The following is a 12440-nucleotide window of genomic DNA, read 5'->3' on the forward strand; positions in this document are numbered from 1 at the left end:
CCTCGGTATGACTGGTTTACCAAGATTCACTTGTTGACTTGACTGTCTGACTCGGGTAACTGCTCATTTAGAACGTCTTTTTTAGTTGACTAGTGTATTGATGTACTCTTTAAATGTTCGAAAGAAAGCCGTACTCATTTCCGGTTCTGTAAAAATTGTGTGTTGAATTAGTGTATGCTGCTGTTTATCAAAAGGGGAAAATGGCAAATGCGCTGTATCTACTGTTCGATCTGTTTCTTTTTCTTTCTATTAGTGACGTCATACATTGTCTCGCTTGCGTGTGCGGCGTTAATTTTTGTGTTCGCTGCACAGGTTGAATCTTTTTTTGGGTTTGGTAGTGTATGCCTTTGCTACGCGATTATGATTATTGTCTGTGTTTCTGTATTATGGCTTGACGTTTGTGCTGCTGTTTTGGGCTTACTTCTCTACCATTCTATCATTTGTTTTATCCTGCGTTTAATTTGGTTTTGTTAAATTTCATTGCAATTTGTTTAAGATTGGAATCGTTGGACGGTTCTATTGAAGGTCTTTAGTGATGGGATATTTGTTGATGGATTGTCTTGTGTTTTTTGGTATGCCTTGCGGTTTGGCATAAGTTGCATTGCCAGTCACCGTCTGTATTTTGGCATGTAGCCTACTCACAATTGACATCAAATTGGGCTACGAAATCTTCGTTGTATTTAGATGGTCGCTATGGTGCGTCTGATGGGTTTTGAATTATATAGTCAGCATGTTCCATTTTTCATCCTGCGACGTGTTTGATATTAAACGGAAAGAGTCTATCGCACCATCTTGTTAGTCTACTATGATGGATTTTCGTTGTGCGTTCTTACAGGATGAAAGTAAGGTCCTTTGATCTGTTTACACTCTGAAGTTTTATAGGTGTGGGAAGCGTTCAATGTGTTCGAGTTCTCATAAGTCTTCGATGAAATTGAGTTCATTTATGCAGTATTTTTTCAGCTTTATTTGGGTTTCGAGACGCGTAGGCTATTTGTTCGCACCAGTTGCGTGTTTTTTGTTCTAGGACTGCACCTTGACCTCCTTTGAGTGCGTCTGTGTTGAATTTTGTCTTCTTTCGTGTGTCGTAATTTGTGTTTTCGGTAAGGTTGAGGACGCTTTCTTTGATTTTATGACTTTCTGCACAAGTATATTTCGTATACTTTTGGAGTAGGTCTCGGAATAATGTTGATAGATTTGGCATAAAAGTTGAGGTGGTGAATGCGACCCAGGAAGAACTTAAGCTGATCATGTGTCGTCGGTGGCTTAAGGTTTAGTATTGCTTGTTTTTTTGCTACCGTTGGCTTTAGGCCTTTTTTGTTTATTCGAAAACCGAGCCATTAAACATTTGTTTTGGTGAAGTGGCATTTATCAATATTTTTTGCTTAATTTTCTTCATTGAGTTTGTCGAGGCTTTTGAACACTTTTTCTTTGATACTGTTCCTTAGTCAGTCTGTATTGGGCATCTGATACTTGCTCTATTGATATACTAAATTAATTGTTTTTTTTGTTTTCATTGCAATTTTCATTGTTTTGTCGCGTTTAGCGGTAATGATTACAGGGAAAATTCAAACTAATTTGGTAATGTTTCTATTTGTTAGCTCTTCCTATAATTGTTTCTTTAAATTTGAGGGACCGTGGCGTCTGGGGATAACTTTTTATACTGCAAACTCAGTTTAAGGTTTTTTGACCGTCATATTTTTGTTGTTCAGTTTTCGTTTTTATGGCTACCTTTTTTTGATGATTGGGCAGGTTTGTTGAGAATCGATTTTGTAAGTTTTTGTATCTTATGATTTCAGGGAGTCTTGTTGTTTTAGATTATTGCCCAATGGCTTGAACAGGTCCCTTCCTAAAATGGCTCGAAAGTTCATTTGGCACCCCACCGATGTCATCCATCCCTGCCTTCAAACCCTTGCATTCGATGTCGCGGTATCACGTCCCTAAACTTTATATCGGTTTCTTCGTAAAACTGCGTAGATGTATTGGTTTTGTCGTCCTGCTCCACCAGATGTTGCTATATCTGGCCGCAATATATTTTGTCTTACGTTCCGTTACCAGGCTAGCTGAGCAACCAGAGTCGACCATCACCTAATATTTGCTATTTCGATACTGCCCTACACAATAATATAGTGCTATCTCTCTATGCACCTCCATCCAATATTCAAGCAGCGGTGGGGGATTTTCAATTTATTGTATTACATCATTATGTTAAAAATAGCATGTGAGCTGGGGGGGGGGGGGGTGATATGCACCCACTAACACTAAATTGGGAGGGGGAGGCACAAGCATAAACGATCTGACTTGCGATATGGATCTCAAAACCCAAGGGATTACCCTGATCCATGGACTACTACTGATAAAACTAAATTATGAATTGTCCCTCCCCAACACTGTGAGAATAATGGCTGGTCCGGGCCCTCCCAGCACTACGTACTGGGAAAATATGATATCACTAAGATTGTTTCCTCTTCAATTATTTTTCAAGCTGAATTGTCTAAACTCTATCGCGATAAAGTTGATGTTCTTTCATTGATGGAAACCTTTGAACACTAATATGCCAGAGTAAAAGGCAGATTATTCAAAATCCCGAAACAGAACCGAGAAATTCACAGAAAAACTTTTATTTCCAAACTGCGACACATCCTGCCTGAAGAACATTTTCCAGCCTTTGGGTCTCAAAAGACGTATTTTGTCGTTTGTGGGATTGCCTGGGGCTGACTTTCAAGGAGAGAGTTTTATGTACACGGACTATATTTTGTGATTGCCCCGATTGCAGATAGTGGAATCGAGACCAACCTACAATGGGAGCGCAATCCCTTCGGCTTGAGCCCGAACAACAACCACGACGTCTTCATAAAGCATTTCGTTTTGTTCGAATCTATCAATAAAATTAGATTATCATACACAAACAGCAGCTGAGAAAAATGTAAAACAAAGACAGGCAGCAATAGAACTAATAGCGAAAGTAGGTGAGTAAAACTAACAGCCTCCCTTCTCCAACAACAACAACAACTCCCATTGAAGCATCAACAATTTCGCTCCGCCTAAGTGTCCTTGAATGCACGTGAAGGCCTTCGTGCATGCGAAGACAAGTAGACAAACTGTTGCTTTCTCAACAGCAATTACTTTTTGTTCATATTTGTTCTTTTCAATTAATTCATGTTACTTGTAGGCGTCGGTACTACTTTGAGGGCAACTTTTTGCTGACTGGTTGAAAATTTTTACATCAAAGTATGTTTTGAACCTGGATAGAGAAGTCCGTTGGCCGTATATCTAAATCTTGCATCATCAGTTGTCGTTGATTTAAGAGCAAAAGTTTCCCCTTGCAACGGCTGAAGTTAAGGTTCGATCTCGACATCATGACAGACATAACTTAATAAATCACTTCATTATGTCTCATGGGTGTATCCTCCTTTCGGACTGTGGAAGGCATTACTACTACTACTGATGCTGTTGAGGAGTCTGTGCATCAAAGTAACATACAGTTTGAGACGGGGATTAAAAACAAAGTTGATCCAAAACAACTCGAAGAGTTGGTTAAATATATCACTCCAGCACTTGAATTATTATATAGCATCGTAGAGATTGGTATTAATTTTGGATGTTTTAGAATATGTAAAGAATGAGTTAATTTTTAATGCTGGTTGTATTTGACATTAATTATCGTGACAGTGTTACTTTTTCAGATTTTGTACTTGTAGTTAGTTCAAAAGGCTTTATATGGCTTCGAAGATCAAGCAATGTCCAGCTATTGAAAATTGGGTAAGTTTTATTTGATTTTTCGGATCTACTCTTTGCCCCCCCCACCCCAGCTTTGTGGGCTTATTTTATTACGCCCCAAGACGCACGTGCTATTTTGTTACATAGTAACGTGCTATATAACAGCATAAATTTATAACAGGGGGCGTCAAAAACACTGGGGGCCGAAACAGAATAGATCCAATTTTTCTTACTATAATTAGAGTTTTATCTCGCCATTGAAACAGCTCGGTGAGTCTTATCAGTCATTCTGCAATGCTTTGTAGTTGATGTCAATGTTAGTAACATTTTAAAGCCTCTTTTAATAAATGAATAGTTGGCGTGTTTTCAATGCTAAGATTTCTCCATGCTTGCTTAAATTCCTCAGCCGAGTTGTTATTACGTTTTAAGGTCAATGCTTTCAAGGACAAAATTTCATTAATATTGAATTCATGTGAACCGCAGCTGCTACTCGGCTCAAATTCAGAATTCAAGACGCACGCACTGCCAATGGTGGCGTTTTTGTTTAATATACCAAGTTTGTATTTATTTGCGTGTAAGATTTACGCTGTTCTGCTTTGGCAATAAACGATCTTGCTTCAATTGACAGAACACGCCAAAACAATTCAGCTTGTTTGGCTGCAGTATTACAACACCAGATATCAGTTTCTCTGCATTTACTTTCTGCAATCACATACAAGGTTAAGGGGAGACAAATTGAGAAAATCTCTACCAGGGGTTGAGAAATAAGCTTAGGCCGTTTAGCTAACCTGTATTTGTAGTTGATTAAATTGAATTATTTGCTTGATCGAATTCCTCCATCAATTTAAATCATTTACTGTTTAGCCTTAAATACCAGCGTGTATTTGCGAGCAACCATCTAAGATGTCTGAAATTGATCAAAGTAGTAACGTCCGACAGCGAAGCAATATTCCTGGGGGTGATAGTGAAACCAAGAGTAGTAATGGAATCCGCGACGAAATACAATGTGGAGACCCGAATGTTAGTCAAAACCGACAATCGTTTGGAGGTGATGCGAGAAATAGACAAAGTGATGCGCATAGACTGACCGATTATGCCGATGGCAAATGCGAAAAACATACAATATGCCAAACTATCAGGGAAGAAGTCAGGGAACTAAAAGTAGGTCTTCTGTTTCAAATCATGAACCTTTTTAAGAAGTAGTGGTGGAAATTAAACTACGAAATAACGCACTCCACTTTCCAAACTCATTTTTGACAGAACTTCATGCAAGCCTGGCGAGCTAGGTGAATTTTGACGGTCAGGTAAGTGTTTTTTGAGGGACTAAGTAGAGTGGTACCATTGAAAGGCTCTTGGGTTAACATTTTCCTTGATCTAACCTTGGTGAAACTGAATCCTTGGGCTAACATTTTCAGTTTTTAAGTTAGCCAGTAAAATTTAGGCTCAATTTTTGACTTTTTTTGTACCTATCAAATTATATGCGCTTCAAATAGTTAAATTGTGCAACATAAGTATTGTGAATCTGTTGTTCTTATAAGAAGGTGACTCCTAAAATGATTTTTACAAAGTCGAACAAATATATTGTTCCCAGTCAAGACTAGTGCGCTTTTCGTGTATTCAAAGCACATTTCATATTAGCCGTAAAAATTTAGATAGTTTCAGTTTAAACTGTTTCTTTCCGGCTCTTAGTTGTTTTCTTCTAAAAAGTAAATTTATTTGCCAGAGGAAAATTTGATTTTTTTTGAAAACGAGGTCCTTTCTGATCTATCTTTTCAATTTTCTAATTTGAGTACGTATTGGAAACGCACACAAACTTAAGTTTAGTATATCAATTTATCAAGCTTAAATTGGCTTAATTTGGTCTAAATTTGGCTTAATTTGGTTCGTAAAAGTGGTCACCATTAGTTCTTATTATCGTTTTTTTTTCGTCAAAGCTAGAAATTGTAGCTTCTAGTATACATGTGTATCGGCTCGTATGAGTTGCTGTTTTTGCCTTTAACTTGAGTAAAGCCAGTCTAAAAGTGTGACAAATTGTTTGATATTTGACAAAGATTTAATTTTTGGATCATTTTTCAGCTAGATTTTGCGACTTGTAACGTAAGTTTTCTTGTACCAAAACATCAGATGTGGTTTTATTTTGTGCGCATACTTATGTTTACCAGATACTTTTGTTTACCAGATGCATGGTTTTCTTCTTGTATTCTGTTGGAGATTGTCTTCAAATCTGTACAGAAAATGTTGGAAATTGTCGGTGACCGTGTTGTTGTTGTTGGTGACAATTTTGTTCATGTCGGTGACAGTTTTGTTGACAAATGGAACATGCCGAGAAGACAAACCACGAAGGTCTCATGTTCCATACTTTCCATGTCGCTATTTGTTTTCTAAAAAAGATCAAACTATAAAATCAGTATACAGTTGTTGATATAAAATTATCAATTAGACTTTGTCCATGGTCATTTAACATTGCGCGGTAAATTGAGCTTGGCTGTATTGTGGTACTCGTGTATTTTGTCGTCCTCATTTTTCATTTAAAATTCTCACATTTTAACATTTCACGGCGCAAATTTCAAAATAACCACTCCTTTTTCGTTAAAGTTCCTTTACTGTTTTTATGCGCGTGACGTTATTAATTGCTCTCAAACGAAGTTTGTAGCAAGTATGTTAGTCCTGTGGTCTTTTTTTAATGCGCTTTTTTTGCTTGAACGATTTTTCGTCTGACTCATAAACTTTTCGTCCTCAAAAAAGGGATAAACAGGTAGCGCCCCGCGGGCATTAAGTTCTCTTAGAGCCTTTCAGCTCACTAGTCTCCAAGTATGCGATTCACATAAACTGTTTTGGAGACTTATACTTATGGTGTGAAGGTCGGCTCTTAAGGGTTGACCTCCCTCCCTACGACACCCCCACCCCACATCAGCCCCCCTCTCCTTTCACCCCCCCCCCCAAATCCCCACCCCTGTACAGCGTTTAGGCCGTGAGGGCCCCGTGCAGCCAAAAAGCGTTCCTCCCCCACTGTTAAGTATAAAGCATCTAGACTAAAATAAAACGCGCGGTTTGATTTTTTAAAGGTATTTGATTTTTAGGATTTTCTTTGAATTCGTATAAATTGCATCAACTTTGTCAACTCAGTTCTTCGATCCCTATTCTTTTTTTGTTAAGGTTCTATGCAGATGCAACTACTGTGAAAATTGACCAGTACTGGATTCGAACCAGCATCTCTAACTTGCCAGCCTAGTTTGCTACCCATTTACACCAACTGGTCTTAAGCTCTTATAACCCGTTCTCACGTTCTTTCTTGTTCCTAAAGGCTTATTTCTCTAGCCAAGCATACGTTGAACAAGTAGAGCTTCTTGTCAAGCTTATCTTGCACAATTTACATTAGGTTGTTCTCTCTCAACCTTCTAACCCTTTTCGTCTAGCTTTCACAGTTCTGCCACTGGTTTTGCCTCTTTTAACATAAAACAACTTGAAAATTTTTATCTCAATTTTCCTATCTTAATCACCTATTTTCCACATAGTTTTGAGGTTATAGAAAAACAACATTTAATTTTATAGAGAAACAAAGAGAAAATATTCAACAGTTAAGCATCTAGATTTTTCTGCCTAGAGTTTCTAAACATTACGAATGCTATAAAAATAAATATACTTAAGGACCAAACACAGATATCTTCAATTAATGAGGAAAAATTGTTTGCTTGAGAACTTTCTGTCTACTTAAATTGCTTTAGTACATTTCTCTTCTACTGTTTTGTCAGTGACACATAGTGTCTATGATGAAAATTAATAAACATGTGTGGATGCAATATTCATTATTAGCTGAGTGTTAAATAAACTATTGATACGCGAGAGGCTTTCATTGACTGGCATAACAACGGTTTCATTGCAGCGGCGTAATAAATAACATCAATTGTGTAAACCACAGATGCTGCAGAAAATAAGGGAAATAGTTCATACTTAACGCTGAAATTTTTATTTTGGCGTTAAGTAATTTATTGTTGTGGTTTTAAGTTGGATGACTTCGCGGAAGCAGGTATGTGTATTGTTTTTATTCTTAAAATTTAGTTATTTTTCTTCAAGTAATATTTAACGAATTTGAAAATAATTACGGTTAATCCGATTAAATTTTTACAGTTCCATTATTAAATGTGACATTTGTTCATCATGTAAAATGGAATTACCATGTCCTATAAATAAGTTTTAAGCTACATTTTTATTATGAATTGCTGCCTAGTAGAATGTTTAATACAGGTTTATTATTAAAGGTATTCTGGAAATGTTTTGTTTTGCTGCTTCTGGATTGTGAATCTCTATAATTGATGTTATACAACTTTATATGGTATATGTAGATTATAATGGATATTTCAAGCTCTTAATAGGCTGTTATAGTCATCAGTTCAGAAACAAGCAACAGGATGTTGAAGCATGATAATGAACACCAATTGGAAAGGCACCTGTAAGAAAAAATTGGTTGAAATTTCCCCGGATTTCAATTTTATAAGGTCATGTGTTGTATTGACAGAACGCCTGGCTATAAGTATCCTGAAACCTGCTAATAAAATTTATTCATTTTGCCATAGATAATTCTGCAAAAACAGGTGAAAATTCCTTATTAATTGTGTATAGAATAGTTGCGTTGACCCACCAAAATGTATTTTTTCCTTATTACTTGGTAAGACTACTGTATTATGTGCAACGATTTTTGTTTTGGTGTTGGGGGAAAGTTGAAGTTGTTTGTGTTTACGTAAAGCGAGACGAGTTCTCTTCTCTATTATAGCTCATTGCGCATGCAGCTTTGCCAGAATGGCTGAAAGACAATGACTTTCTACACCAGAATCACAGACCTCCGATTCCCTGTATCGCCACCTGTTTCCGATCAGTGTTCGCTATTCACTCAGAGACTGTCAACATCTGGACACACCTCATTGGCTCTCTCATTTTAGTGGGCATAACTTTCTGGTTCTTCGTCCGACCCAGCAATGTGCCATACACGTGGCAAAAAATCCTGGTAAACATTAATCACGTTTTTACGTATACGTTGTATAGGATATAGTATTGGAGTCACTTAAACATAGGTCAACTTTTACCGTGACCCAGCAGCCTTGGCTGCAATGATCTGTACGTTTTCGTGTGTTTGTTGCGGCATGTCAGGTTCTGGCATTTTGGGGGCAAAGTTCTTCAATGTGCGATGGAAGTAGTTTTGGTCATTTTGATTTAAAGTGTTATACTGGGTGGTCTCAAAGAAGAGCGTAGCTGTGTTGAGACGAGAGCAGTTTTAGCCTAATGCTTCTTTGATACCTTCGGTCATGTCCAATTATAGCTGTTTTATTGCAACCGAATATATTTCCAGGTATTCCTAGCCTTTTTCCTCTCAGCTGTGGCCTGTATGACATTCTCTTGGCTTTACCACACTCTCTACTGCCACTCAGCCCAGATGAGTAGTCTGTTCTCTAAACTGGACTACTCTGGCATTGCTATACTCATCCTAGGGTCCTTTGTTCCATGGCTGTATTACGGCTTCTACTGTGACCAGGCTCACATGATGTTCTACATTGGCACCATGGTTGTTCTATGTAAGTATCTGTAATATCTGTTGCTTCTTTTATTCGCTACACCCCATATGAGTTTGGAGTGGGGTGCAATGAAACCCCCCCCCCCCCCCCCTCCTCCACAACTATTGAATTTGCTATAACCCCTCATGCAATGTGAAAGTAGAGTAGGTGTTGCATAGTGAGCTGATATAACTCACACGGGTATGTTTCATCTATATTGAGAGGATTTTCGTTTGTTTCAAGTCAAATAAAAATTTTTGATGCAAACTTAGGGGTCAAAGGAACTGGTTTTCGCAAACACGCCATAAGTACTTGAAATTTGTTGGTTTAAGTGAAAGAATTTGATGCAAGGTAAATGAATCAAGGTTATTAGGGTTCGTGAGCTTTGCTAGCTCCGCTTAATAAGAATACTGACGATAGACATATCATTGAAAATGAATTGAGATATATATCTTCAAAGTAATTTGATGCCAAAAGTAATTCTGTATAGTCCTACAGATGCAAAAATCATTAATTAATCTTTCTAATTTTATCCAAGAGTCCTTAACTTTATCAAACTGCTCTTAAATCTTACTATAATGATGTCTAGTGATCCAGACAGATGTCCTTCAAAAGACGTGAGAGTGCTGCGTTATCTTATCGGACATAATTGTATGAATATTGCTATTTAAAAAGCTATCAAATACATCTCCAGGCGATCAAGAGTAAACTACATGAGCGCCGAGTTAAGAAACATTGCCCGAGTTCAGCTGGTTTTTTTAATGAGAAAGAAGGACCCCGTTACTATTTTTGTTTTTTTTTAGAAAGAACAGCAAATTTTAGAGCAATTTCTCGAATGCATGGCAATTTTACCTATATTAGGTGAACAATCGAATCTGTGTTTTAGCCACTTGTAGCATTATCCTGTGTATGTGGGACCGTATGTCCTCCCCAGTATATCGCCCCCTGCGTACTGGCACGTTCGTTGCCCTTGGACTCTCAGGAGTAGTTCCATTTGGACACAGTGTGTTGAAACATGGCCTGGAACACACCAAGTTCCCCTACCTGGTAACAGTGGCCTTACTCTACATTGGAGGGGCTTTAATTTACGCATTCAGGGTTCCCGAACGATTCCTTCCGGGTAAATTGGACATTTGGGGCCACAGTCACCAGATATTCCACGTTATGGTAGTGATGGCCGCCATAGTCCACTACAATGGAATTATCACAATGGCTGACGACAGAATAAAAATAGGCGAATGTGCAGCTTAGACTTGATTTCCGCCGTCTGACTAGACGAAGGGAGTTTTGCATTTTTCTCAAGAACTGATGTGTTGTTTGTCTATTTTGTCTTGTCGAAAGAACTGATTGAACGATCAGAGTAATAAGCTAGAATTGAACATGGCAATAATGTTGTTAAAAAGAGTAAAAAACAAAGATAAAACTAATTGTAACTAACTTATAGAGCTTTTACCAGTTGTAGAACCAATTGTGTTACCTTCAATTTTGTTCATTTCGTCCTTTGTTCACAACTACTGCTAGTACTACTCTATAACCCTTATTCTAATCGATGGTGCTTTTGATAGGTCGGTTCCTCTTTTATGCCACCCCACACTCGGAGAATTTAAAACATTAATCGTACTTATTAGCCTAATTAGTCATTGTTTGATATTAAATTTTGTTAAGCTAATGTGTTGACAGAACAGAAGTGCGGGTGGTTGTTGTGTCTCGAACTTGATTTAAATAGATTTCAAATCTACTGTAAATAAATATCACAAATACCTCAACTATTTGTTAAATACACTTTATTTCAATCAACTTTATTTTAAATGGCATAGCAAAGAAAGTCGTGTTCAGGACTTCAAGTTTAAGCTTACCGTGTCAATATCCAACGCCGCATTCTGTTTGACATTTGAATAGTTAAAATATGGTTAAGTAGTGGGCAAACTGTAGTGCTCAGACATGTTTAATGAAAAGCTGGAAATGATGTATTGAATGAGAACTGGCCGAGTCAGCTGAGATAAAACCAATATAGTTATTTTGAATTTACCGAAGAGGCACTTATTCCAACCCGCTAATATGTTTCGAGGCTATGTACTTTGTAACAGCCCGATTTTTTGGTCGAATGATATTCTTTGCGGAATGATACAAAAGTAAAAATTTTTGAAGTTTCTATATAATTGGTCCTTGAACAAAAAAAAAACAATTTTTTTTGCTCTGCACATTACATTTTCGAAACTTCTAATTTTGAATTTTTTGCGCTTAAGTAATGAAAAGAAAAAACTCTTTCCCGCATCAAAGTTAATGCGAGAATTCTATTTTTCATAACAATAAACGCGGAGAGGACAAATAGACGGGACCAAGTTACCAACTTAAAACTTGCTTTTGAAAAGCAATATATTTAGTACCGTTTCTATTTTTACGTTCGTTTCATCCAATCCATTTGTGACTGACTACCCGTAACTTTTTATCCTTTTAGAGACCAAACATCGTATGGTTTATTACGTAAGTACCCCTCAATGATTAATAAATTTTGTTTTTCAAAGTTGCTGAAGATTTCTGAAAATTAACCGGCATAATTTATTTGAATCAAATAGAAATATACAATCGCGTGCCTCTATATGATAGATTGATTTTGACATTTAGCTTTGAACGCCGATTCCTCAGGCAGATAAAGAACGGACTTCCCAATGCAGATAAACACTTGAAAAAGGAATTAAGAAATATTCTTTTTACTGTATAAATTGTTTGAGGATCTCAACGCCAAGTTTTATAAGCTCAAATATGTGCAATTCAAATACTGAGCAACTTAATGAAAATGAAACTATTTTCATACGAGTCTGCTTTGTTCTATAGTGCATTAATTTTAATTCGTTTTTGTCTAAAATGACCATTGGTACCAGTGACGAGTAGTTAGTACAGACAGTCAAAGGCAAGAACTTGTTTATGTGGAACAAAACGTCACTATTTCGACACTATGCTTCATTGTCGTTTTTCCAGTTTTTTTGACCGGCTCAATATAACCTGGACTAAAGCCATATGCTAGAACAACGTAGCAGTTTGCCAAGAAACACACCTAAGTATTTTTTAGCACGGACTAACCTGTATATCATTGCTATTTAACTGATAATTAAAGTTAAAACTTGTGACGAGAACCTTGTGTCGACTTTTTTTTTCATGGTTAATAACCAATTTATT

At 37.1% G+C, this 12440-nt stretch overlaps 2 protein-coding genes across 4 annotated transcripts in view; one reads left to right on the forward strand and one right to left on the reverse strand.

Moving 5' to 3' along the window:
* Positions 1–5980, reverse strand: part of LOC142337582 (uncharacterized) — a 64773-nt gene extending 58793 nt beyond the window's left edge. The window contains exon 1 of the mRNA XM_075386919.1: positions 5894–5980. The gene's annotated coding sequence lies outside the window, so the exon portion shown is untranslated. The remainder of the gene's footprint in view (positions 1–5893) is intronic.
* Positions 3682–11060, forward strand: LOC142337584 (adiponectin receptor protein-like). Of its 3 annotated transcripts, XM_075386921.1 has the most exons (5): positions 3682–3759; positions 4582–4878; positions 8489–8719; positions 9062–9284; positions 10150–11060. In XM_075386921.1, exons 2-5 carry the CDS (start codon positions 4621–4623, stop codon positions 10512–10514), a joined length of 1077 nt encoding a protein of 358 aa, XP_075243036.1. In that variant the 5' UTR covers positions 3682–3759; positions 4582–4620; the 3' UTR covers positions 10515–11060. The 3 variants fall into 3 exon arrangements, with proteins under 3 accessions (XP_075243036.1, XP_075243037.1, XP_075243038.1); XM_075386922.1 differs by lacking the exons at positions 3682–3759; positions 4582–4878 and adding an exon at positions 5829–6060; XM_075386923.1 differs by lacking the exons at positions 3682–3759; positions 4582–4878 and adding an exon at positions 7598–7744.
* The last annotated feature ends 1380 nt before the right edge of the window (positions 11061–12440 follow it).

This window comes from Convolutriloba macropyga, chromosome 4 (assembly GCF_964194025.1).
Source record: "Convolutriloba macropyga chromosome 4, txConMacr16.3, whole genome shotgun sequence".
NCBI classification, from domain to species: Eukaryota; Metazoa; Xenacoelomorpha; order Acoela; family Convolutidae; genus Convolutriloba; species Convolutriloba macropyga.

What these genes read in the sequence shown, in the direction of transcription:
- LOC142337584 (XM_075386921.1), top strand. Translation starts at nt 4,621, where the DNA reads ATGTCTGAAATTGATCAAAGTAGTAACGTCCGACAGCGAAGCAATATT. An exon ending in AAGAAGTCAGGGAACTAAAA is followed by an intron (nt 4,879 to 8,488) that starts GTAGGTCTTCTG and finishes TCTCTATTATAG; the next exon opens with CTCATTGCGCATGCAGCTTT. An exon ending in TGGCACCATGGTTGTTCTAT is followed by an intron (nt 9,285 to 10,149) that starts GTAAGTATCTGT and finishes TCTGTGTTTTAG; the next exon opens with CCACTTGTAGCATTATCCTG.